This window comes from Saccostrea cucullata, unplaced genomic scaffold (genome assembly GCF_032062105.1).
Source record: "Saccostrea cucullata isolate Sc308-1 unplaced genomic scaffold, CSIRO_AGI_Scuc_v1 ctg5184, whole genome shotgun sequence".
NCBI lineage: Eukaryota > Metazoa > Mollusca > Bivalvia > Ostreida > Ostreidae > Saccostrea > Saccostrea cuccullata.
In genome coordinates this window covers 20,091-47,875 of record NW_026938005.1, presented here as the reverse complement: position 1 = coordinate 47,875, position 27,785 = coordinate 20,091, and the positions used below count along the sequence as shown (strand labels likewise).

At 34.4% G+C, this 27,785-nt stretch overlaps 3 protein-coding genes across 3 annotated transcripts in view; all 3 read right to left on the bottom strand.

Moving 5' to 3' along the window:
- LOC134249261 (interferon-induced protein 44-like) overlaps window positions 1–27,785 on the bottom strand; it is a 40,838-nt gene that overhangs the window by 1,942 nt on the left and 11,111 nt on the right. Inside the window, exon 4 of the mRNA XM_062731630.1 lies at window positions 2,477–2,680. Within this exon, the coding sequence (XP_062587614.1) occupies window positions 2,477–2,680 (204 nt within the window). The remainder of the gene's footprint in view (window positions 1–2,476; window positions 2,681–27,785) is intronic.
- LOC134249264 (heavy metal-binding protein HIP-like) lies at window positions 17,538–18,436 on the bottom strand. The gene is made up of 2 exons (XM_062731633.1): window positions 18,166–18,436; window positions 17,538–17,995 (listed from the first exon to the last, which is right to left on the bottom strand). Exons 1-2 carry the CDS (start codon window positions 18,335–18,337, stop codon window positions 17,586–17,588), a joined length of 582 nt encoding a protein of 193 aa, XP_062587617.1. The 5' UTR covers window positions 18,338–18,436; the 3' UTR covers window positions 17,538–17,585.
- On the bottom strand, window positions 23,279–26,891 carry LOC134249265 (interferon-induced protein 44-like). The gene is made up of 3 exons (XM_062731634.1): window positions 26,704–26,891; window positions 23,879–24,050; window positions 23,279–23,586 (listed from the first exon to the last, which is right to left on the bottom strand). The coding sequence occupies exons 1-3, from the start codon at window positions 26,860–26,862 to the stop codon at window positions 23,279–23,281; spliced, it is 639 nt and encodes a 212-aa protein (XP_062587618.1). The 5' UTR covers window positions 26,863–26,891.

Sequence of the window (27,785 nt, the reverse complement as noted above, 5' to 3'; positions counted from 1 at the left end):
TTTTTTTTTTAATTTGTTGCATAGTAAGGGCTTCTCGTTGATCATACTATTGTGTCCTAATAATATTTATTTATTTATTATTTCTTCTCTTTTGATCCTCTCTAATGTTTTTTATGAGTTTATAACGAAAATGGCACGTAGCTAGAAGGAAATCTTATGAAAAACTTCTATTTAAAAATCCGATGTCATGAATATTAAAAGTTATTGTTCGCCTTTTTCGTTCACCTCTGCTATATCGCTATATATATTCAATGAAATACGTGTATGCACTGATTGTAGACAGCAGGCAATCAGTTAGCACATCTCTAAAAGTAGCCTTTAGTTTGGGTCTCAATACTGAAGTATGTGTCACATTAAACTTTTTCTGAGCAAAGATATTGTTTTTTCTTTTAATATTTAAATATTATATTCAATCTACATTCTTAGAAGACTTAATTTCATAAGGAATTTGGATACAAAGGCGATGATAGGAAGATAAATGTATTTGAATTACTATTGATTATATTTTGGTGTAGTTGTTAGATATGATAGAAAATCGATCGGGAAAGGACACAAATTAATAAAATGAATAGATAATTCAGGAGAGTGCTTGCATAAGACAGAAAATTTTTGTACTATATTTTTTTGTTATCCACAAGTATCCTAAAAACGAAAATATTGAAAATATTTTGAATGATACGCAAGTACTTTATTATTGTTCAAGCAAAATGTATTTAATTTATTGTCCATATTCTTAATTGTTGTGAACTAGAAGATTCATAACGGGAGGATAACACCTATTAATATAACTCAGCGATTTTCATAGAGTGAAAGGATAAAGGAGTTGACTGTGTTTCTGATATGAGAAAAGTGTGTTTTTCCTTCTATATATCAAATCATTGATTTTGTGTAAACTCTATCTCTGCAAATGTATGCATTTTTGATCTCTTAAGGTAAGAACAAGTTGCTGTCCTTTAGAAAAGGACTACAATACGTGGACCATATGCATGTGTTTCTAACCGAAATTCATTATAAAAAAATCTAGGTGTAGTGACTATTCATGTAGGTTTGTTCACATTTAATACAATGATCTGCCAACTTGTGACTGATTGCATAGGCGTCGGAACCGGGAGGGGGGGGGGGGGCTTAGCCCCCCTTTTTCTCCAAATATTAACTTAGTATAGACATTGAACATTCTGCGTAGGTTTAGGTGACTGGGAAAAGGAGATTTCCCAATTTTTTTGTTTGTTTGTTGTTTATTTTTTGCTTGTCAGGTTTTTTTGAAGGTATAGTTGTTTTTTTTTTTTTAAACTTAGCCCCCCCCCCCCTTTCAATTTGCTGCCGACGCCATGGATTGTAGTCTCAAAGCAAAATTGTATAATTTTATCTCCGATTTATACGGAAGAAATCTATCATGGTAAAATAGATCTGATGGTTCACGTGTGGCACAGCTCTGAAGTACTCAGATTTTTTGTCAGAGCCCCCCCCAACATTAAAAACCGTTGCTACCGACCTCTATTAGACGGTAATTGGATGATTGAAATATCAAATTATTTTGCGAGCCTTGATGCACAAAATTAATGCCGGTGAAAACTTGTTTTATCTTTTAAAAGCTTTAACTAGTCTTTGATTGACGTTTTTCATTCAAGTTGTTAAGTTACATGTATTGATATACCGCAAGTTCTTCCTACTTTTTGAAATACTTGTGCCATAGAACATGTAGAATCAATAAAAGTATACATATAAGAGAAAAATTCGGATCTGCCCCTAAATATATAGATGCGATATGCACGATTTGCCAATAAATGGCATTGATTCTAATTCGAATAGGGCGAATTATTCTACGGGCAAGTTGCCTAAGGTGCGAACTCTCTACAATCGGCAATCCTCGGCTGACTCCGCTACGCTCCATTCAAACCTCGGATGTGATAGGTGGAGGAATACGCACCAGATCGCTACATTTCTCCGCCGGAAACTGCCTTGTCACTCATTTCATATTTCGCTCTGCCTAGAGTTCTTAGAAAAGGTTTCTTTATTAGTGTAATTCCTCGTGTTAATTCCATTCAAATGTTAGTATTCTTTGAAAGCAAGAACACGGTGTTGGACGTGCATCAAAGTAACTCGGATTTCAAAAGTATAATATTTAAATGAAATTCAAATAAGATCACATGACTGAATCAGCAAGATGGAAGATCACCGTTGACGTCCGAGGTTATGTGCGAGGTACGAGTCATCCGAGGAACTCCGATTGTTATGTGCGAGGTACGAGTCATCCGAGGAACTCCGATTGAACTCTCTAGCATATTCGCGCATGCGTAGCCTGTCGTTTGCCCATGGCATCCTGTTTAGCCTCGCTTAATATTTACTGCGTGGACCGCAGGGTCCGCGCAATAAAATTATCTTTTACTGTGATGTTGTTCCAAGCTATCCTCTTTAAAATTGTATAATTAACTTTATTGTAATTTTGTTTAATGTTAAAAAAAATATACAGACTTACATCTTTTGTAAGGCTTTGATTATTAACTCTACGTCCTGTGCATGCTTTGGATGAAATTTTCCCTTTGAAAATACTGTTAATAGTGTTGACAAAGCTTGATTTTCCAGAGCCACTCTGTCCAATTAGCAGTATATTGGATACCGGGGTTTGTGCGTCTTCAAATGGTTCATAGTTAGATATAAGGGACTTGATTTCAATGGAAAACTGCAAGTAAAATACAATGTATAATGACCCATCATTATAGAAACATCCTGTAAGCATCATCAACTTCACATGTTATTAGGTTATACAAAGCTCTTACAAAAATCTATGGGTACAACCTCGTCTCTATGGCGTTCATCAGCAGTTCTTTCCCGCTATATCTATCCTATTTTTACTGTGGTCCAACTCTTCCTCCGACAGACGTAACTTAAATATATATAAGCCACCTGGGGATAGTTCCTTATTGATGTGATAAATAAGCGTTTGCCATTTTTTCTAAATATATGAAGACTCCGAAGTGCGATGGTGACGCCAAAGTCCGATGGTCTCGTTTCCTATGAGACGCGCTGCGCTAAAGAGCGATGGTCTAGTACGCCAAAGTCCGATGGTGCGGAGGAACTATCAACGTTTATGACGTCACAATAGTCCGACGTCATGACGTTGTCCTGCATTCAAAATCCATTGAGTTAGTATTCGTCTTACATACGATTGTTTTGTACATACTGATTTGTTTATTGTTTTCGCCTACCGGAGCTATTAGGGTTAGTCCTCGTACACCATTCGACTGATAAGAGTTAGTCCTTGCACACTAATTGATGAGTTTCTTCGAACCATAGATATTTTAGGGTTAGTCCTCGTACACTATTGGACTGATTAGGGTTAGTTCTGCACCCACCCAAGATATTTGGTTTACAGTTGTTACACATTTTTCGACTGATAAGAGTTAGTATCGCACCTATATCGAAAAGATGAGGGTTTGTGTTTGTATTTATGATATTTTGTATTTATCTAAAACAATCGGTCTTTGGCATGGAGCGGCATTGCAATTTGGTACAACAGTCCCATGACGTCATAAACGTTAACTGTTTTCCACACCATCGGACTTTGGCGTGTCAAACCATCGGGGTTTGGCGCAGACCATCAAACTTTGACGTGACCATCAAACTTTGGAGTCCTACATATATTAAAATGTAAAAATTTGATGGCCATTTGCAACCTGACCACTAACCCCAGGGATAATGATTTAAACTGTGACAAACTTCAATCTACACTACCTGAGGATGCCTTCATTTAATGCCCTGTTCACACGCAGAATTTGATTCAATTTAAACAGAAGTTACTGCAAATTACATTTGATTCGCGTCGACAGGGAGAATTTAATGCAAATGAGTTTAATTTGAATTAATTTACTGCGCTACAAAATACCAGGTACTTCGCATTATAGCTCCATGTAAATTGAATCTAATTTCAAAAATGATGCATGCATATATTTAGTCACCTATCACATGTCAGTTGTCAGATATCAGTACTTATGGTATTTAATAGTGAAATCAAAGAAAAAATTAAGATTATCACTAAACATCTGTATTAAAAATACGATGAAACATATGGAGATAACGTACAATATTCATGGTCAAATGTAAAAAAAAAATACAATACAAAATAGGAGCAGAGCAAACACGCGGACCTCCAAAACATCAGAGGTGGGATCAGGTGCCATGAATAGAGCATCCCTTGCCGACCCTCCGTGTGCGCCTTGTCATGACCGGGAAATAACAGAAAAATCCGTCGTCAATTCAGTGTATAAATAATGAACTGACAACGAGTATGAAATACGTGAGATAGCATTTGACTCAATGACGAATTCTATTTGCTGACAAGGTCATCGTATCGAGCATAGAATTTACGAAATGACGACTTTAAACGAGACTGCTGAAATTTTTGTTTCATCAACTTGTTTGTCAATAATTTACCTCATTTTAGATTGTTTATATGTAGAGCATGCTCTTGCATATCGAATCAATTGAAATATACAAACTCCGTATGTAGGTGATGAATGTATATTGCTGCATAAGTACATTGTAAGGGAAGATGACGATAGAAAAGTTCAAGTCATCACGTTTATCATAGAGCTTGGTTGTTAGATTACCATTAAAGTCTTATCAAGTGAAGTATCCAAATGTTACATAATGTTTTTTAAATGAAGCTTGGTCTTACATTTAATCAAACGGCATTCATTTGAAAATGAAGTGATATAATATTTAGAAAAGTCCATCTTAGCTAAAACCGATTTTAAATTTCATGTAATGAATGAAAAGCTCAGTGAAATATGTAAATCTAAATTCAAGATGAAAATTCGGTTATGCGTAACCTACTCTTACTTAAGAGACAGATAAATTGCATTATATTTCAGAAACAATTTACTATAAATTATCAAAATTATTTTTCTGACAAAATTTGAATCTTTCAAAAAAATATATATATATAAACCAGTGCAAGACAAAAATTACGGCTTACACTGATATTTGATTTCTGTTCTGGTGTTTTACCGGTTTTCTTATTAACTTTTAAAAAACTATTGGGAAACCAAGAAAAAGGCTATATTATTGTTTTTAAACAATATTTTTTTCGAAAAATTGTACCTGCGAATTCCATTGTGGTTGTTCTCTCCATGGTTTATCAAGGGTCCCTGTTTAAAAATTGTTAGTTCACAGAAATAATATAAAAAGTTAAAAACTGTGTCCATTTGTGAAATTTTATCAATATCAGAACCTAAAGCGAATGTAATTTATGTCTCTGATTTAATATACTCTTTTTTTTCGAATTTTAGCATGACTAATTGATTTTTTTTTCATATAAAATACGAAAGTACGAACTACAATCAATAAAAAATCTAATATATCAACATCTATTGATAATTTTTATTTAAAAAAAAAGTTTCACAATCTTCTTCAGAATTTCAATTAAAGGAATCTAAATTTTTGTTTTTACCTTTGACAAGATAAACTTCAAGGTCCACGACATTGTTGTGGCTATTGGCGATTGTCTGCGCATTCTCTCCTTCCACATCATAACGACTACCTCGAAATAAATCGTTACTATCTAACACGTAGAACCTCGATGTTTTTCTAACATCGAGTTGAAAAGAATGCAAATCATAGAACCATGGACCATGGTCACTGCTCCCCCAAAAATTATTTCCTTGGGCCACGATGGGGAAAAACTTTTTAGCTCTCCATTTGCCTCTTTGGTATAACTGAAACAAAAACGAATTTACATCTTTACTCCATGTATTACTTTGGTGCCAACTTTCAAACAGATACCCCCGTAAACGTTGTTGTCTGTGTTGTAGAAGACAGTCACTGTGGGTCCTTTGTTATCACATAGTGAGTGGAACTCGTGTCCCGAAGCTCCATCTCTCGAAATTTTATACAGAAGTTGAAAGGAACATTCTGTACCAATCCACTCGGAGAGCTGTTCACGGTCCTTGCGTTTTAGTAAGCTAGCCATAGATAAATCTAAAACAAGTAAATTAAGAACATCGAACCAGTTTAATGACCATAAAGATGTCCAATGAAAGCTGGAATGCTATTTCTGAGATTTTCAATGGTTGTTTTACTTAGAGTCCTTTATATGCATTCAGACAAGAAATCTTTTGATAAAACATGATGTAATGGAAGTATACACATCGTTTCCCTATATTTACAATCAATTTAAATTCTTTCAACCACGGAAGTATGAAAATCTGACGGAATTTGTGTTTTGAAATATGGATAGTGATAATGAATAAAACCAAGAAGGAGATAAATAGTTTATTAACATCCAACACCTGCAAAATTATCAATTATATTGAAATATCTAATTAAAAAAGAAGTACTAGTAATGAAAAATAAAACAACAACACTAGAAAGGTATTATATGAAGCAGATTGAAGTAGCTTGTGCAGAGAAATTAACAGAAATTCATTTTTCCGAATGATATTTTACTTTTTCCTACCTTTTGTGTCGATAAATTAAATCTTTGTTAAATGTAAATTAGAGAAAAAATAAATCATTTACTTTCACTTTAAATAACTGGAAATGCAGCGTCGAAAAAAATCAGTAAACTTTATCTTTAAATACCAAAATTGCTAAGTCTTCATAGAAGCACTAGGTCACGTGAATAAACGGAAAACAGGTGAATATCGAACGTCGCAGCTGTCTTCTGTGTAAAGATCATTATATGCTGATACTTTAAGACTTTCTGCTGAAACTTTATCAGGCTTCACCATTATGTAAACGGTCTTTACGAGTACATCAACGACATGACAATATGGTTTTTGTAGTGTGCAGATTGAACTTCTTTTGCAGAGAAACGAAACTGGGGTGATTCATTTTATGACTGAAAATTTTGTGCAAGCACATGCATTCATGTAGCATTTGCTTCCGAAAAATATCCCCAAAAATTGCCCCTATTTCCTTGTCAGTTGGAAAAAAGATTTGCGCCAAAACGGTTATCTTCTCTATTTAAGAAACTGTCAAATAATTCAAATGGTGGAGGAAGTCTGGAAGATTCCATTCCTAGATTCAAGATTAACTACAAGAGGCTAGATGATTTAGGAGCTACATGAGATGTAATACCATGGTCTCTCATTTAAAACAAGAGGCCCATGGGCCACATCGCTCACCTGAGAAGCTTTGACCATTCTGTTCTTTACCAGATTTCCTCCTTTTAATACATATTGCAACCTCACCCTACCCAACTGATCATAATTTAGACATTTTGAAATTCACACTACCCCAGGATGCTTCCACATAAGTTTCAGCTTTTTTGACCCAGTGGCTCTTGAGAAGTAGATTTTCAATGATTTTTCCTATATATTTCTATGTAAAACTTTGATTCCCCATTGTGGCCCCGCCCTTCCCCCGGGGGTCATGATTTGAACAATTTAGAATCTACACTATCCTAGGATGCTTCCACCAAAGTTTCAGCTTTTTTGGCCCAGTGGTTCTTGAGAAGAAGATTTTCAAAGAGTTTTCCTATATAGTTCTATGTAAAAGTTTAATTCCCCATTGTGGCCCCGCCCTACCCCCAAGGGTCATGATTTGAACAATTTAGAATCCACACTACCCCAGGATGCTTCCACGTAAGTTTCAGCTTTTCTTGCCCAGTGGTTCTTAAGGAGAAGATTTTCAAAGATTTTTCCTATATAACTCTATGTAAAACTTTGATTCCCCATTGTGGCCCCGCCCTACTCCCGGGGTCATGATTTGAACAATTTAGAATCTACACTACCCCAGGATGCTTCCATATAAGTTTCAGTTTTCATGACCCAGTGGTTCTTGAGAAGAAGATTTTCAAAGATTTTTCCTATATAACTCTATGTAAAACTTTGATTCTCCATTGTGACCCCGCCCTACCCCTGGGGGTCATGATTTGAACAATTTAGAATCTACACTACCCCAGTATGCTTCCACATTAGTTTCAGCTCTTCTGGCCCAGTGGTTCTTGAGAAGAAGATTTTTTAATGACCCCACCCTATTTTTGTCTTTTCTTGATTATCTCCCCTTTTGAGGGAACTTGGCCCTTTATTTTATCAATTTAAATTCCCCTTCACCCAAGGATGCTTTGTTCCAAGTTTGGTCAAAATTGGCCCAGTGGTTCTTGAGAAGAAGTCGAAAATGCGAAAAGTTTACAGACGGACAGACAGAAGGACAGCTAGACAGACGGACGGACGACGGACAAAATGTGATCAGAAAAGCTCACTTGAGCCTTCGGCTCTAGTGAGGTAAAAAAGTAAATCAGATTTAGCATCCGAAGAATGTTTGTAAGGGTTTATGCCTAATTATATGCATTAACCATGCAGGTCTGGTCAAGGTAGGTTATTTAGTAACTTGGGACTGGACCTGTTCTAAAAACTTTAACCTGGTATTCATCTGGAAAATGTAGGTCAGATCCAGCATCAGAAGAAAGATGGGTAGTGCCCATCCCTAGATGCATCATCCATGTAAGTTTGGTCTAGGTTGGGATTATATTTAGTTTGGAAAAGACCTGCTCAAAAAACTTTTACATGGTCACATATAAAAAATGTAGGTCAGATCCAGCAACCGAAGTAAGTCTGGCATCTCCAGATAACTCATCCACGTATGTTTGATCCAGGAATATCGTAAATTGGGATTTTATGGACCTACTCCAAAAAACAAACCTTTACTACACACACCTTTACGCGTACAACTTAGTCCGATAACTTTTATTTTTCTACCATTCAAATTAGGTACGTAGAAGTTTTCCCTTTTTGCTATAGATTTTGTTTGGTCAATTACAGGTATCGGATTGGTAAATCAGAAAACGAGACGTAAGAATTATTCATTTTTCAAGTATTTGCGACGAATTCGCTTTCGCTATCTATAATTGTTCTCGTTTCCATGCAGATTATCCTCTGTCATTGAAGTGTGTTTCATTCTATCTTTACTGTCCGCTACATCTTAATTGTCGACATTTATTACCAGCAAGTCCTGATCCCAGTAATTGTCATCCATTTCCTCAAGTAGAACTGCATTCTAAATTCGTTTAGCCCTTCATCTTTGCCTTCATTGATATATCCAGTTTTGAATTGAGATTTAGATATGAGTTCGTACTTTTCTAATGAATTTGGCTGTGTTCGTGTTATCCGAAAAATTTGTCAATTTTTCAGTGAAGTATTCAGTTTACATTTCTTACATCTTATCAATTCTATCAGTTTTCCGATTGAACTTGCTCCGCAAAAGAATAATCGTTAACATTTGTTTATGGAACAGTCCAGATTTCATCTGTATTTAAAGTGTCTGGATTTTTCGAAAGTCACTGCAGATCATTATTTGTTGGGTCTTTTTGCTTGAAACATATATAAAGTAATTAGTTTCAATAAAAAAGTTTTTAAATTTCTAATAAACAAGGTGTTCAGTTACTTGACATTTGAAAAAAATTTAGAAAAGGACAAACATTGTATAACCATTTGCAATATAAAATACACGTACTGGAACAATTTGAAATCAGTTGGAGTTGCGATTCACATGCAGCTTCCTCGAAATATATTTATTACTTTTAGACACAACCATTACAAAATATTTAACAAACAAGTTTTTCTTTTGAGCTTGGAAATTATTATAACATGACAAACTTATTCCCTTTATAGGTTTTCAATTTCAAACTAAGTTCTCCATCTGGGAAAAGAGCGTAAAACAAGAACCCCAATAAATCCAAAGATGGGGTCAGCTTGTGCCTAGTAGGAGGAAGCATCCCCTGTTGACTGGTTACCGGTGTGAGCCCTGTGTATTGATCAGGTAAACAGAACTATATACATGTATTATTATAATCAATTATGTACACACCACCACCCCCTCTCTCCTCTCGTTCCCCCCTCTCACACACATACCCTCTCTCACCCTCCATTCTTTACACACACACACAAACAACAACAACAATAACAACAAACAAACAAACAAACGCCTAAAATTGGTATAAAAAAGTCAGACAAAACGATAAAATGATAGATTCTATTTGTTGACAAAGTTTTGATAATTATTATTGAATTTACGAAATACTGACTTTAAACTAGGCCGTTGAAATCCTTCAACATATCAGTGAGTAGACTGCTTCCTTTTAATAATTAATTGAATCCTCAGGGATATTAAACATATGTCATATGTACAGTCGTTTCCAAGTTTTAGTATAAAAAAAATAGCTCATACAAAAAATTGAAAGAAAGTAAGGTTTTTATCACAGATATGTTTGAAGATACTTTTTCCGATCCCATGTCTTCTGCTTTAAAATGCTCTGTGAAAAACTATAAAACCTGTGATATTTTCATAGATAACACTTCTTTTACCATTTATTTTTACTGGACAGAGCTTTTATACCAAAACTTGGGAAAATCATAACTGCAAATCTTCTACTGTTGTCTGCGGAATAGAATGTAATCGGTTTGGACTTGTTACTTTTCTTCTGTATTATTAAGGTCTTCCGTCTTCACGGAAGACCTTATAGCGATTCTATTGTTTCTTATTAAGGTCTTCCGTCTTCACGGAAGACCTTATAGTGATTCTACTGTTTCTTATTATTCTTTTTATTATTTTTTTTCCAAAATTTTGTGCACGCGATTTCTCGAAGACTACTGGATGGAATGAGATGAAATTTTCAGACAAGATGTGTTGTAACATGAACTTGATCTATCTGAGCGATTTTTTGAAAATTCCTTTCTGGTGCCAAGTTACGGGACATTTCCTGATTTTAAAATGACATTTTGTCTGTGGTTAATCTCAAGAACAGTAAAAGATATCAACATGAAACTTTCAGGGATTATAGATCGTGATAGATACTAACCAGGACGCGACCTTTCGTTCGTCGTCAATACTTCCTGGCGTTCGGAGATGAGAATTGAAAAATGTGTATTTTCTAACTTTTTTGTTTTTCAATATTTTTCATTTATTTTTGGAATGTTAATAGAGACCATTCTATTTATGTTTACTATATAAGTTGTTTGAATATTGGGTTATCTGAACTCTAGATATTAATATTTGAAAATCTGAAGCGGGCCCAAGATGGCAGCTGCCTCTGTCAACTCCGCCATTTCGCGAGTAGGGGTTTATGGAGGCAGCTGAGCGTTTGATTGAACGATTCTGACATAAGGATACATGAAATGTAAAAAACTACTTCGACTCTCACGTAGTAGTGAAATGGTTGGAGGAGTTACGTCCCGTTACTTGTTTATATTATAATAGCTAATCAATAAAAATATTGTAATTAATTGGTCAATTGACAAAAGAATTATGCAAGTATCATTGATAAATGATGTTCTGTTAGAAAATAATAATAGTGTTGCCAAAAGAAAGGCAGTCTGTTGTATTTTATCAATATGATATCTGATAACTTATGATCATTGATTAAGTTGAGGTACAAGGGGGCAGTACAGCCAACTGGCTTGTGTCTTTACTTTGGTACAGAATCCATTTGGTGTAACGATCAAATCGGATGGTGCAAAGTTGCTCTAGTTAGTGACTAGTTAAAATATAGGTGTGAGACGTTAGCTATAGGTTTGACATTAGCACAGAGAAGCTCTTACAAAGTTAAATCATACTGTGTAAGTATATTGTAGCCACTTGGCTAGAGTTATATAGGCAACTTGGTAAGCAGTAATACACCAGGCAGATGTTAAAGGCTAAATCAAGAGGCACCAGGCAGATAGATGTTGACTTATATAGTCAGTTATACGAGTATAGAGAGGCAATTATCAGATGGCACCAGACAGGTGCCGGTATTAACTGAAGATATATAATTTATACAAAGCACTTAGGTCATTTGATTTAAAGACACCAGGCAGGTGTCATATTATTATCTGTATATATTGCATTCAATCATATCCCCAGTAAAACTCGGTAATCCGAGCACGGACCTACTGACCGCTCAGATCCGACACGTTACAGTAGTACTTTGCAATTGAGTCAATCTTAAAACTTAATTTCCGTTTCACTGCTTTAGTGTAACTGGGCTAGATACGATATGTATTGTGTATAATGTGTTACATATACTTTCTTAACGTCGAAATAAAATAAAGGCGCTAAGAATGTTTTATTTTTAAAATTTAATTGATGCTATCATACCTATCTAATAGATCAGTCCAAAGAAAAGGCGCGAATATTGACTCGTGGCGTTTGGCGCGAAATTATGAATGCTGTTTATAATTCTTAGACAGACTGTTGCAAAAGTACCTTGGTATACACAAGTATATTTAGAGCAGTACTCCTAATAGCTTAATGGTTAGTGCGTTGGGGATATAAAAGTAAAAAAAAAAAAGCGCATTCACGTTGGCGACATGGTTTCAATCCTCCTTGTGACCAAAATTTTGAATCTCTTTTCAGCTCGATTTTACGTGGGTTTCTTTTCCTAAAACGGACGGAAGACCTCTCGTTGCTCGCAACGAGATCGTATCTAGTTATTATTATTTTTCTGACCATCTAATTTTGTGCACGCGATTTCTCGAAGACTACTGGATGGATTTTCATGAAATTTGCTGGAACAATGTGTTGTTATCTGAAGTTATTTTATCCGAGAGATTTTTTGGAAATTTTTCTCTGGCGCCAAGTTACGGACAATTTTCTGATTTTATAATGCAATTTTGTCTGCAGTTAATCTCAAGAACGGTAAAAGATATCAATGTGAAACTTTCAGGTATTATAGAGCGTGATAGATACTATCCAGGACGCGACCTTTTGTTCGTCGTCAATACTTCCTGTCGTTAGGGATGCAAATTGAAAAAAAGCTTATTTTCTAACTTTTTTGTTTTCCATTATTTATTATTGATTTTTGGAATATTAATAGAGACCCTTCTATATAAGCTTACTATATAAGTTGTTTGAATATTAGTTTATCTGAACGCTAGATATTAATATTTGAAAATCTGAAGCGGGCCCAAGATGACGGCTGTCTCTGTTGACTCCGCCATTTCGCGAGTAGGGGGTTATGGAGGCAGCTGAGCGTTTGATTAAACCATTCTGACATAAGGATACATGAAATAGAAAAAAACTACTTGGACTTTCACGTAGTAGTACGTTGTAATTACGTGTCAATCTTAAAACTTTATTTCCATTTCACTGCTTTAGTGTAACTGGGCTAGATACGATATGTGATGTGTACAATGTGTTAAATATACCTTTTAACGTTGAAATAAAATAAAGTAGTAGTATTTATTTGGTATCATGTCATGTCATAAAGGCGATAAGAACGTTTCATTTATTTAATTTCATTGAAGCTATCACACCTATTTGATAGATCAGTCCAAAGAAAAGGCGTGAATATTTATTAGTGACATTTGGCGCGAAATTATCAACAGTTGCCCGCCTTTTATAATTCTTAGACAGGTGTACTGTTGCAAATGTATACACAAGTATATCTAGAGCAGTGCTCCCAATAGCTTAATGGTTTGCGCTTTAATAGATCACGTAGTAATTACGTTACAATTCTGTGTCATGATTTATTCCAGTGTCTTCTCAAACGTCCTCTGTAACTGGTTTTTGTTGGTTCTCAAAGTAGAAAAAGAAAAGACTAAATGTGCAAATGAGAGATACCTATTATCATTTGTTTTGCAAGACGGAAAAACATATCTTAAATCATAGTTATAAGTTAGAGTTTTTCAAGAAACAATATCGATGCATATACATAGTAAGTATAAAACGTAGAACCACTGTTTTTCCCATGCACACTTGTGTGATATTAAACGAATAGAAAAAAAAAATAAGAAAACCATTTTAATAAGACCGTCTAATGGAGTTTATATTTACATTCTTTTCTCAAAGATCTGAATCAAGTAATTGAACATAAATGGTATCTGATTCCTTGACTGTCGTAGAGCCAGGCATGTTTTTCGGCGAAACATTTCAACCTTTTTATGAAAGTGTAATTAATCGGCATAGTTCACTTCTGAGACGGGAAATAAAAAAAAATTAAATTACAGTCATTTCAGTGCTTTTGTGTTTCTTTTCTATAGAATGTGTACAATGTGTTAAATATATTTTCTAAACCTCGAAATGTAGGCTATGAGAACGTACTTTTTTCTTAATTTCATTGAAGCTATCACACTTATTTAATAAATCAGTCCAAAGAAAAGGCGCGAAGATTTAACGTGGCGTTTGGCGCGAAATAATGAATAATGGCCCGTCTTTTATAATTCTTAGACAGGTGTACTGTAGCAAAAGTATACACAAGTACATTTAGAGCAGTACTCCCAGTAGCGTAATGGTTAGCGAGTTGGGGATAAAAATGGAAAAAAGCGGATTGGATTTTCACCCTGGCAACCTGGATTCAATTTGTGACCAAAATTTTTAATCACTTCTCAGCTCGACTTTACGAGTTATTTCTTTTTCAGAATCGGACGGAAGACCTCTCGTTGCTCGCAACGAGATCGTTTCTAGTACTTTGTGCTGTTTTGGATATTAGCGTGATCTTAACTTGAAGATCTTAACGATCAGAATCCATAGGCGCAATGTCCATGCGTAAAATGAGGTTTTGAGGTATATTGAGGCAGGAGATGATCATTAAAAATGTTAATCCTTCCATCTTATCAAGCTACTATCATTTGAATACTTTTGTCCTTGGTACGTGTGAGTATTTCCAAGCAGCATCTAGAAGCATTGAAATCTCTTTAAGACATTTTTATGTCTGCACACAAAACGTTGCTTTTTTTACGCGTTGATTCTTTATAAATGGCTATAAAACAGTCAAATGCCCTCCAATTTGATTCAAAATTTCACCAAATGAATTTTCATGAATACTGTAGCAATAGGTAAACTGCCATAAATCGTTTTGCTCTACAACTGTGCAATTTTTTATTTTGATAAAAAAAAAACTACTGTAAACATGCGAAAAATAGCATGCTCCGTGAAACATGTTTTATCCAATAATATAGCTGTATATTTTTTAAAATAATAATCGGAAAACACCAAATCTTTGCATAATTGGAAATTATGTAGAGATTTATCTGAAGAGTTTTACCGATGTCATGGAAAAAGCGCGCTCACAACAGAACTTGTCGCGGCCTATGCTGACAAAGCAGGTAACAACATTGTCATCGGTTGTAAGGATCATTATATAAATTGCATTTTAGAATAAAAATGGAATTGATTCTACAAGTGGTAAAGGAAAGGTTTGGTAGCACATTTACTGGAACCCGCTATGTGTCTTCATTTGTCATTTTTATGAAGTTTTGGAATTCGTTGTGTTTATGGTATTTCAAATTAATTCTGGTTGTAAGGAAAATCAAAATATTCAAAACTGACATATAATTTTTTCTCACTAGAAAGGGGGCTATGGGTATAAGTTGGATTACCACTAGTGAAATTATATCCTAGTTCCTCTAAAATGCAATTAATGTAGCGCGCCTTATAAACAAAGAGAGTGTTGTTACATGATTTATAAACAGGGATCAATATATACTGACCGTGTAATCAATCTATCTAATTCTTTTTTCACTTCTGAATTATAGACCTTATGACTTTCACTTTTCTATCGCCAAATTCATTACCGGATCATATAAGATGTAAATCATCAGTTGATTTGAAACGCAAGGGCAGGCTATACGGTCAAACAAATCCTAAATCGAATCAAACAAGTCAAGGTTTCGACAAACAAGTTGATGAAACAAGGATGTCAACTTTGTCTTTTTCTATAAAATTAACCATTGAATGAATGTACAAGATCGTTTGTGTTTTGATTCAGCCTGTAGAATGTCAATTAGAAACTTGAAAAGAATTGTATAAATTATTTCCTGATCATATTATGCATTAATAAATTATAATTATATATCGGAGAAACATTTGACACATTTGTTTCATACTAGGATATTTTACTTGGAAAAGACGTTAATGGTAATCTAACAACCAAGCTATATGACAAACGTGATGATTTAACTTTTCTATTGTCAACTTCCCTTACTTATGCAGCAATATACCTGCATCATCACCTGCATACGGATTATATGTATCTCAGTTGATTCAATATGCAAGAGCATGCTCTACATATGAACAATTTCTAAAACGAGGTAAATTATTGACAAGCAAGTTGATGAAACAAGAATATCAGCAGACTCGTTTAAAGTCATCATTTCGTAAGTTCTATGGTCGATACAATGACCTTGTCAGCAAATACAATTTATCATTGAGTCAAATGCTGACTGACGTTTTTCATACTACATTGTAATTGTTAATATAAGTAATATTCTTAATCACAAAAGGGTCCAGTCTTGTATTCCACCATATTTCAAGTTAAACTACGTGTCCTGGCAATTATATAATATGTCAATACCCTAACAAAAATTCTATAGTTAACTGTAATTAACTATAGTAATTCAAGGTGTAAAAGTTATAGCTATAGTAAACAAAGTATTCAAAGTGCGCACTATAGTGTTAAAGTGATCACTACAATATATCAAAGTTTCAAATTGATTTCTATAGTAAATCGAAAGTTTTCATAGCTATCATTTTAGTAAATGAAAATTTTCATCGTTATCACTTTAGTAAATCAAAGTGTCAATGTTATCACTATAGTAAATCACAGTTTTCTTAGTGTCTTAGTTATCACTATTGTTAACTATATTTAATTATTGTAAACTATATTTAACTATGGTATTTTTGTTAGGGTAGGTTGAGGTATGTTCTTAATCAGATCACTGTATAAATAAAAGCTGGTCGGCAGGGGATGCTCACTCCTCCATGGCACCTGATCCCACCTCTGATGTTCCGGGGGTCCGTGTTTGCTCTGCTCTGATTTTGTATATTGTTTCATGGACTTTGAGATTGAATACTGTTCGTTATCTCCATATCCTTCATTGGAATTCTCTGCCAATTAGAGTATTTTTTCGTTGATGGTACCGGGTATTTTTTAACATATCTGAACCAGGATGAAGTTTTCAATTTCATTAAGAAAGATAAACGAACCAGTTCTTTCCTGACTTGATTTTAAATTCTTTTTTTAAATACAGATTATACTTAAATTTTGTATTCCATTTACTGCTTTTTATTTCTTGACAAAGTTATATAAAGTGCAAGCAAAAGACAGCTTTTTTAAACATGAAAAATTGATTTATTAAACTTAAATAGAGGATGGCAGGGACAGGGAGAACATCCCGAGGAGTGGTCCAAGCAGCAGAAAGAACATCATATGCTGAGTTAGGATAAAGAGAGAGACTTAGGTAGCTGAATAACCACCACTAATGTGCAGTGACTGATCATCATTGTGGACCCCCAACCTGAGAGTGTACCAAGCTTGGGGTCCACATACAATGGGGGATGGCCTCGGCTGAGGACGACGTTAATTGTGGGTGAAGCAGCAGTATCATCATAGCTGTATGTAAGTAACCAACATCATATACATGTACCACAGTGTACCATAAGTAATTAAATTTTGTATTCCAATAACTACTTACAAATAATACTCTAAATAATATTTCATTGGCAGTACAAACAATCTACACTTATTTAAACATACAAGATTTATATTTGAAAAATATGTTTTCATGTACACAATAAAATAAAGCAACGTAGAAAAAAATACACATATTCAGGAAATCTATTTGTTGCTAACGGTCTATGTTATCCAAATTTAATGTAAAATTTTATTTTTAAGAAAGTAAAAACCCAGAAAAGCTGTTTCCACTAAACTGAATATCAACTATCTGGTCATTTTTTGGATGTGACTTAATGCACACCCGGTCATTTTTTTGCAATGAGAGAGTCACCATGTTGCTTCCGGTGTCGAAGTGTTCGACATTTAGTCCCGCCCGGGCTTCAGCTTTTTTATCATCATTGACATGTAAATAGATACTCAGTCTTTTATTAGGTCGGACTTGTACAGCGAAGTAAAAGGCATAGTTTCCAGCCACTGGTGCCGTGAATATTCCTGTTTCAGAATTATATCCGCCCCCTTCGTTGTTTAGTACCTTCTTTAAAATGATTATCTCCCTTTCCTTTGTGATTGTTTGACGAATACTGCTGTCTGCAGTTGCAGAAAAAGCTACAACTTTCCCATTCACTGGAACATGATAAATAAAAAGTTCTTCATTTTTTTTACTTTAATTCTTCAAATAAATTTTAATACTGTCATATCAGAACATCAAGAAATTTATCCATTCATGACCTTTAAGAAAGATTCAAAAGCATATTTCATTTTTAGCATTAATTGCAAGCTAAAAATATACCCACTTTGATTTTCCTGACGTAATCGAATCATTTCATCCTTCATTTTCATCATTTGCTTTTGTAGGTCCCAGTATTCTTTATTTGAATCATACAACATCTGACATTTAGCTGTCGGTAGAAACATTAAAAATATTTGTATCCAGACAATACAAATCACAGATGGTGACCACTGCATGTTCCTTTTAAAAAAAAAATGGACGTATAATGGTGGCAGTGAAGGTCATACGAACAGTATCATGAGTGCAATTAACCAGTTAGTATACAATAAGTATTAGAAAGAGGCCCTCGACACTTTTTAAGAGCAACAACTTTACATATTTGATAATTATCTCGTAAGTGTTTCTTTTTACTTCTTTCTATGGTTGTGATGGCACACTTAATGTATGTACTAGTAATTTCGAAATCAACATCTAGTTTTTGATATACTTGTACATTCATTGTTAAAACAAAAATTCTCGTTTTTACACTTTAGTTTATAAATACAACCACTCACACGATATATTAAAGTCCAGACATTTTGAAATCATTTTTTTTTTAAATTTTCAACTACAACCGAACTTATGATAATATATCCTAAGATATTTCCGGCTAATCTTTACCTATGGTGCCAGGGGCCCATTGGATCGGATAAATTATATCATAGATATATATGTATACGTATGTAATATATATATATATATATATATATATATATATATATATATATATATATATATATATATATATATATATATATATATATATATATATATATATATATATATATATATATATATATATATAAAGACATAGAGATATATAGATTAAACATATATAGAATATGAATCGGAAAGATGCATTACCTTATAAATATAAAAAATATGCAAATATTTGTTTTTGTATGAAAAGATAAAAAAAAAATACATAATAATTAAGCCTCGCTGCCACTGGGTACATCTTCCACCTCATAGAATCCATAATAATTACAATTTTGTAATCATATTAATGTACCATCATATACCTGTATTTCCAAATTTCCAGATTTACCTAATACGCCTACTTTCTCATTGGTTTGCAAAATCATATTTAAAATACATTTTGATTTTACACATTTTACACACAGCTTTGAATTTGATATTGCAAAATGTTGGAGTTTCTGATTGACATTTGGAGATCAGATCTACTTCATTCATATGTAGATTCGATATTTAAGGAATGACTCTAATTCTTGGCCAAATTATCGAGTATATTAAATATGGTTTGGGTCAGTTTACGCTTTATAATCCGGATTATAAAAAAGCGTAAACTCACCCAAACCATATTATACTCGATAATTTGGCCAAGAATTAGAGTCATTCCTTATAATTTAATTTTAAAATATCATTCAACTGGGGATGTAAAATTGTGTTGTTTTTATGAGTTCAAATTTACCGCGCAATAATACAACCGTAGTAACGGAAGTGATGGGAAGCGAGGGGAGGTAAAAACTGATTCATAGATCTAGCAGTCATGATGCTTGTTTACATGAGGTAAGATCGAGTAACTGTTCGAAATTAAAGGTACATTCATTAAATCTGGAATTTTCCATGAATCCCAAGGACTGGAAATGAGGGGATTGATGGATACAGATGATTATGCTGGTTGTCAAGGGGGTGTGTCCCCATACCAAACCAGATTATACAAAATGTTATGCGTTCGTTTTTGGAAATCAACCAATGAGAGGCAAGAATACAAGCAAAATTAAATTATATCGGAATTAATATGAATTAAAAAAAAATACAAGTCTAAAGCATCTGTATCATAATTGAATACTTTGCTAGAAAAGACGTTAATGAGTAATACTTTGTGATAAAATTGTTGACTTAAAGTGTTCTATCAGCAATTTTCCACACATACATTGTATGTAGGAAAAAGCAATTTCACTTGCAAATGGAATTTAAATATCCTAGTTGATTCGAAATGCAAAGGTACGTATGAACACTTTCTAGTACGAAGCAAGCTTTAGTCAAACAAGTTGATGGAACAGTTTCGTTTGTAGTAATCATTTTGCAATTTGATGGTTGATACAAATTTCTTATCAACAAATTTATCTACCATTAGTCGCCCGCTTGGTGCAGTGGTTAGAATCTGTTATAAAGTCGCTAAGTAAGGTGTTGATCCTTACCTAACGGGTTTGAATCCTACTGTGGGACATGGAGACCGGTCCCTCGGATGAAACCGTGAAAACTGAGGTCCCCTGTCGCAGTCGATGTTGGCAAGGTTTCCCAAGGTTCAATTGCGCCTGCTACCTCTCGGCAGGGGATGTCAACTTTTCCGTTTTGCTTGTTCCCAACTCTGATGTTTTTTTAAGAGAGCCATATTTGGATATTTGAGATTGATTACATTTTGCTTTCTTTAAATTCACTTTAATGCTTATAGGTAGATTGAGCAAGTGCGTAGGAGTGAGTTTATATGGACTAATTTTGTGCTAATTTTTAAATTCTTTTTCAATTTTTTTTCCACGATGCCTGAGTGAAAATGCTAAATATTTGGTGTAAACTGGTAGCCTTGTCCCGATTATTTTTATTTGTAGACCCTTACTGCACTCTCAATGAGCGCAATTGCAGATGACCTATCGGGATACCTAATTGAATGGCTACTGAATGATTTGACACTTTTAGGAAAGATCCCTTGCAAATCCCACAGACCTAGTCTGAGGTCTAGGTTGCCTTGGACTAAAAAAATAGCATTGGCTGGCATTTTGCACAAAATTGGTGCGGAGCATTAACCAAATTTTGATTTGCTGTGGACTGGGGCTGGCTCAATGTATGAAAGGATAAAGTTGTTGCTTTAGAAGAAACAATGCATTTATGTATTCGCTGACATTTGGCTCTATAATTATAGTCAAAATATTTGCAACTTGGTGTTTACTTTTTGTTTGGCTACTGAAGTTTGATTCATGTAAGCCTTGCCGAGCTCATCATCAATAACCCAAATTGTTTGACGGTTTCATGGCCATTCTCAAACGATGCTGTTAATCATACGTAACCTTCGCAATTGGCTTTTCTGCTCCAAAGCGTATGAAATGCATGTATGTATTTCAGCGAATGCTGTATACCTGGGGTATAACTTGGATCACGCTTCTAAAGTAATGCTTGAAAAATTAGAAAAGCGTCAATCCAATGGACTTTATTAGAAAAAAGAAAGAGGGCGTATAAGGCGTGGACAATCCCTCGGGCTATGAGACAAAATGTTTCTCAATTTTCAAAATGCACAGAAAAGTTATATTTTGTCTAAAATCAAGTTTTCATTAATGTCATCTTCAAAACATTTTATCATTTTATTTTACTGAACGACTTATTATTTGATAATTTTTATTTAAAAATTGACACATAAGCATATTTAGTGGAAAATGGGTTTACAAGAGCTATAAACATTAATTTTAAACATGAAGGGGTCAAGTCTCGATTCTTCGTTAACGCTAAAATGATGGAAACGTAAATGTGAAATCTATTTCATTTGTCCAAAAAATGGAATCTAAATTTCTACATGAAAATCGAAAATTTCTGAAAAAATGTACGCTTCAACCAACCCGTTCATTTAAATCACACAGACAGACGTTGATAATGCATATAATTCGTAGCGTAGTGATTAAAGCGATTGGACTTAGACGAAACCCTGCGCTATCAGGCACGTAGCAACAGGGGGGGGGGGGGGGCGGGGGGGCCTTCCCCCACTTTTTTCCTCAACATTACCTTTACATGTCCATTGAAAGGAAGGTTGCCCCCCCCCCCTTTTTACCACAGTATATATAAAGGAAGGAGATATAGGAAATAATTTGGAAGTGAAAGGAAGTTGGCCTTTTAAAAAGTTGGCTACTACCCCCCCCCCCCACGAAATAGGTACTTTAGGTAAGTAAAAAAAAATTCTTAGGTTCCCCCCCCCCCACTTTCAAAAACGATGCTACGTGCCTGACTATTGAGAGAGTTAAAAACATGAGTGAAAAAATATATTATTAATAAAATATTAAAACAATGAAATACAGAATTATATGTGTAAAAGCTAATATAAACAATATCATTTTGAAAAATGTAACTTTTAGAATTGAAAAATGTCTTTTCTCAGTGCGGGGGATTGTCCTCACCTTGTACGCCTCCATTCTTTGAACGTTGGCCTATCACCGTTGTGCTAAAAGCTGGTCCTATATATCCCATGATAAAGTAGATGGCTGTGTTTTAGTTGTTCTAACTAAAAAAGGGACCCAAGATTGATATATTCCCCATTAGCTTTTTTTTTTTTCTTCGTAGCTTAGTCAACAAGATAACTCGGTGAAAGTTGGCTAGTATTTTTCATAATGAATTGGTTAGACCGGATCAACAAGTGCTATAGACACCTGTGTCAACTGGTCCATCAATATTATTGACTTTGTGTATTTTGTGACCTTTGAGTAACTGTAACTGCAGCTGCAACCAGGACTTTGACAATTGGAACAAATATTGGGTCCGCAGTTGATCTGAGTAACTTGTGGAATATTAAAATATGGGGAGATATTGCTCCAATATGCGGTATTCTTTACAATAATAACATCCCCTATTTAAAAATATGAATATCTGTATGAATATACACATTTAATTCTAGAGGTATGGAATAGAAACATACTGGTTATTGATGATGTATCTTTTCTAAAGTTTAATCCTCCAGGATCAGTCACTGTCGAAATTCACTTATAAATGTACAATATATCGGTATATATAAATGTTGAATTTCAATAGTACTCTATATTTAACTTTGCAGCTAATGCACTTTTGTACACATTTATAAACCACTTAATTTCTTCACTAAATTAAATTAGTTCACTAAATTAAATTAGGACAAGCGATAATAATATGTACTCCCCATGTGATGAATAATTGCTACTTTGTCTTTAGTTAACAATATAAAAAATTTCAAAGCCATGTCAAGTCTGATAAAACTTCATAGCTCTTTGAATTCAGTTCACATTCTTTTTCTAATATTCTTAAATACACGTTTGATGAATTCAATTAGGGCAATTCAGAATTTATGTTTTCCTCTTATGACGAAATATTGCTACAGTACTAGTAAGTATGCTTTACAAATTAAAGCACCTTTAATTCAGGAATTGCAAAAAAACTTTCTCTTAGTTCTTTGAATTCAGTTCATGTTCACTTTCCTTTTGTAATTGGTATTGGTTTTCCAAATAATCGTTTGCAAATAGGAGGACCTGGTTTAATGCACTGAGTGCTAAAATGTTCATGTTCATCTGCAGATGTAGTTCCTTTTCGTAGTTCTTTACAGGGAACACATGATTTCTTGGCACCTTCATAATTGCTGCAGCTTGATTAACTACCATCTCAATTTTTTCGCTTACAAAGGCATTGCTGGCATCATGATCGACCAATTCACACAGGAGGTCTATTTTTGTCAGGATTATTAAATGCGGTATACCTAGATAAAGATTTTAAACAATTAAAATATATAAAATGCAATGTACATATACATTGTATTAATTTACGATGTGACGTGATTGGCATTCCTAGACATATCTTACTTCTTCTGTCTTCATTGTTGCACTGAAATTTTTTCAAAGCATTATTTAAAATATCTATTTATAACAAGGAAATATGAAAATAATAAAAAAAAAAGAAATCTATTCCAAGAGTATTAAAACAATACAAATCATCAAAGAAGAGTTGATAGGCTATAAGTGTCAGGATGTTAATTTATGACTTTATTATACCCCTGTCAGCCACATTTTCCTTGATCTGCTGGAGTTTGTCAGTAATTCCTTTTGTTATGGATCCTATGTTGCTTGCATCAATGACGAAACAAACCACATGAGTTCTTTCTTGCAAGGTTGGATTTTTAACAAACCCCTTTACATGCTCTGACGCAAAAGAATTTAAATTAAACTGGAAAAGAACAGAAGCAATTTTTATGTGCGGAATTAAAAAAAAATTAATGCACTGTTTAATGTAGTTAACAAGAGTTGACAAAAGTGTAAGTTATCTGTAATCACTAGGGATGGCAATTTATTATCGTTTAATCGATTACTCGGTCGAAACGTCGACAATCGGTTATGCCTAGGTCACATTTCCCGGCCGATAGCCGTAAACCGGTGGTAATCAGTGGTAATCCGTGGTGTTAGCGATGCACTAACATCGGTCCACATCGGCCTAGTAGTCCTTAAAGTATCAGTTACATTATCCAGCGATGGGTATACGATGGGCAACCAATGCGTTTTATGATAAAAATGGCGTGGTTGCCGGCCGAACGTACAAAGGCCCAGCGATGCATTGCTAATCAAAAAACGATGTTCCAGGATAATCGGCCGATGTATATGACATCGCTCATACATTGGTGAACATCGTTCGTACATCGGTCGACTACCGGCCAATGTTTGGTCGAACATCGACCGGTGATCGGCAGTTATCTGTTGAACACCACTCAACCCCCTTATTAACCTCTGATTCAACGGATATTGGACGATGCATGCTCGGCCATACATCGGCCGATCCTTGAAAGATGTGTTAATGATGGGTTACCGATGAGGATCGATGTGAGGCATCGTGGAGACATCGCTGAATTTAAACTACGAATTATTTCCTACCGATGTCCCCACCGATTTGCAAAATGGCCTCAGTCACCGTCCGATCACTAGTGGTGCCCGGGCGGCAACCATGCCATTTTCATAAAAAAAACGCATCGGTTTCTCATCGTAAACCCCATTGCTGGATAATGTGACTGATACTTTAGTCGGAAGAATTGTTTTGTATTTCTTTAATGATTATCAAATCACCACTGGGAACTGTGAATTAGTATGTTTGTTTGTTGTTTTTTAGCTCACCTGAGCCGAAGGCTCAAGTGAGCTTTTCTGATCACATTGTGTCCGTCGTCCGTCCGTCCGTCCGTCCGTCTGTCAGTCCGTCCGTCTGTCCGTCCGTAAACTTTTCACATTTTCGACTTCTTCTCAAGAACCACTGGGCCAATTTTGACCAAACTTGATACAAAGCATCCTTGGGTAAAGGGGAATTTAAATTGTTAAAATGAAGGGACATATCCCCTCGCAAGGGGAGATAATCAAGAAAAGACAAAAATAGGGTGGGTTCATTAAAAAATCTTCTTCTCAAGAACCACTGGGCCAGAAAAGCTGAAACTTATGTGGAAGCATGCTAGGGTAGTGTAGATTCTAAATTGTTCAAATCATGACCCCCGGGGATTGGGCGGGGCCACAATGGGGAATCCAAGTTTTACATATAAATATATAGGAAAAATCTTTAAAAATCTTCTTCTCAAGAACCACTGGGCCAGAAAAGCTTAAACTTATGTGGAAGCATCCTGGGGTAGTGTAGATTCTAAATTGTACAAATCATGACCCCCGGGGATTGGGCGGGGCCACAATGGGGAATCCAAGTTTTACATAGAAATATATAGGAAAAATCTGTAAAAATCTTCTTCTCAAAAACTACAGGGCCAGAAAAGCTTAAACTTATGTGGAAGCATCCTGGAGTAGTGTAGATTCTAAATTGTATAAATCATGACCCCCGGGGATTGGGCGGGGCCACAATGGGGAATCCAAGTTTTACATAGAAATATATAGGAAAAATCTTTAAAAATCTTCTCAAGAACCAACTGGGTCAGAAAAGCTGAAGCTTATGTGGAAGCACTCTGGGGTAGTGTGGATTCTAAATTGTTCAAATCATCCCGGGGGGGGGGGGGGGGTTGTTGGGGCAGGGCCACTATGGGGAATCAAAGTTTTACATAGAAATATATTGGACAATCTTTGAAATGCTGAAACTTATGTGGAAGCATCCTTGGTCAGTGTTGATTTCAAATTGTCAAAATTATGATCAGGGGATAGGGTGGGGTCACAATATGTATTACAAGGGGGAAATCTAGTAAAGAACAGAATGGTCAAAGCTTCTCAGGTGAGCGATGTGGCCCATGGGCCTCTTGTTTTTTGCAGTTATCTATCGAATAAAATACTAAACAAACTTTGTAAATAAACATGATAAAGTCATGTACTACACCTAGTTTTAATCAATATGGCGATAACGCTGAATGAATGTTCATGTAGTTGAAATTAATATTCTTTGAAAAAACATCTTCATTGATATCTTAGACATTATTCGCGGTTTTCTTAAAATGTTCCAGTCTATATTGTAACATAAATAAAATATATAATCAAGTGGGTTTTTAAAAGAAATAATCATTTCGTAATCGTAAATATAATCGTAAATATAATTAGTCATTTTCTAGATTATTTTTATCAGTCTCCTTGTATAATTATATGATAGAGCTTAATAAAAAAAAAACAGCATTGCATATCAAGAAAATGTGTGTTTTGATACGGTTCGGTTACATGTAACCGTTTCATCGGTCGGAACGTCGGAATAACCGATTAGCAATTTTGTAATCAATTGCCATTCCTAGTAATCACTGACATAATTATCTACCTAGTTTAAATTTTCAGACCAGCTTGAAAAATTTAAAATTCTGTCTTTTTCATTTACATATTTGAAATCAAATGATTTTGGATTTTTGTTTATGAAGAGCATAAATTACAGTATACTGATTTGGTAAATTTCCATCCAGCATGTATCCTAAATCTTTGTCATTCATCCATTTACTCGAAAGTGTTTGGTTTGTATCTATTCCCAATGTATCACAAATCTTGAACTTTAAATTTTTCTTTTCAGCAGAATCCCGGATTATGTATCTCATAAACTGCAAGTTAAAGGGATGTATGTATTTCAAAGCTAGATCAAGCAATCAAGCAGAAGACTGCCTGCAATTTTTAACACAACTTATAGAGTAGCCTTTAATATGGGTTTCAGTACTGAAGTGAATAACACACAACTTTTTTCTAAGCAAAAACATTGTTTTTTTTTCTTTAAATATATAAATATTATATTCTTCATTAATTCTTAAAAGATCTAGTTCTATGAAGAAAATTGGACACACCAGCAATGAAACTAAGACATTTGAATAACTATATAATATGTTTTCAAATCGATGTAGATGTACCTGGTAGTCATGACAACTAGAAAGTCAAACAGGAAAGTACATATATTTTAATAAACTTAAAATAATACAGAAAAATACTGGCATAAAAACGAAATTTTCGTATACGGGATATCAAATACTAAAATAATGAAAAAGGTATAATACGAAAATATTGAAAAAAGTATTGTATTATGTATTAAGTAATTTATATCATCCAACCTAATTGTCTTTTATTCATTGGCCTCACTAAAATTGTTGGAAAGTAGAAGGTTCATAACACGAGGATAACACCTTTTAAATAAAATCCAGCACATAAAGTGAAAAAATAATTAACAGAGTTGTTTTTCTAGCATGAAAAATGTGCTTTTCCTTCAATATCAAATCAATCTTTTGTTTTAATCCGTCTCAGCAAATGTACGAGATATGATCAAAAAATTCACAAACTAATTGAATCACTTCCAAAAAAAGAAACAATATTAAATTTTGGTTTCATTGTTGAATATATTTTAAATCACTCCTCTACAATTGTAATGCACGTCTGCCACCGTTCTGCTCATGCGCGAATTACGTTATATAGGCGGTCACATGACCCTCCGTAGCGTTCTGTCACAAAAGCTGAACAATTTTCTGACTTTTATATT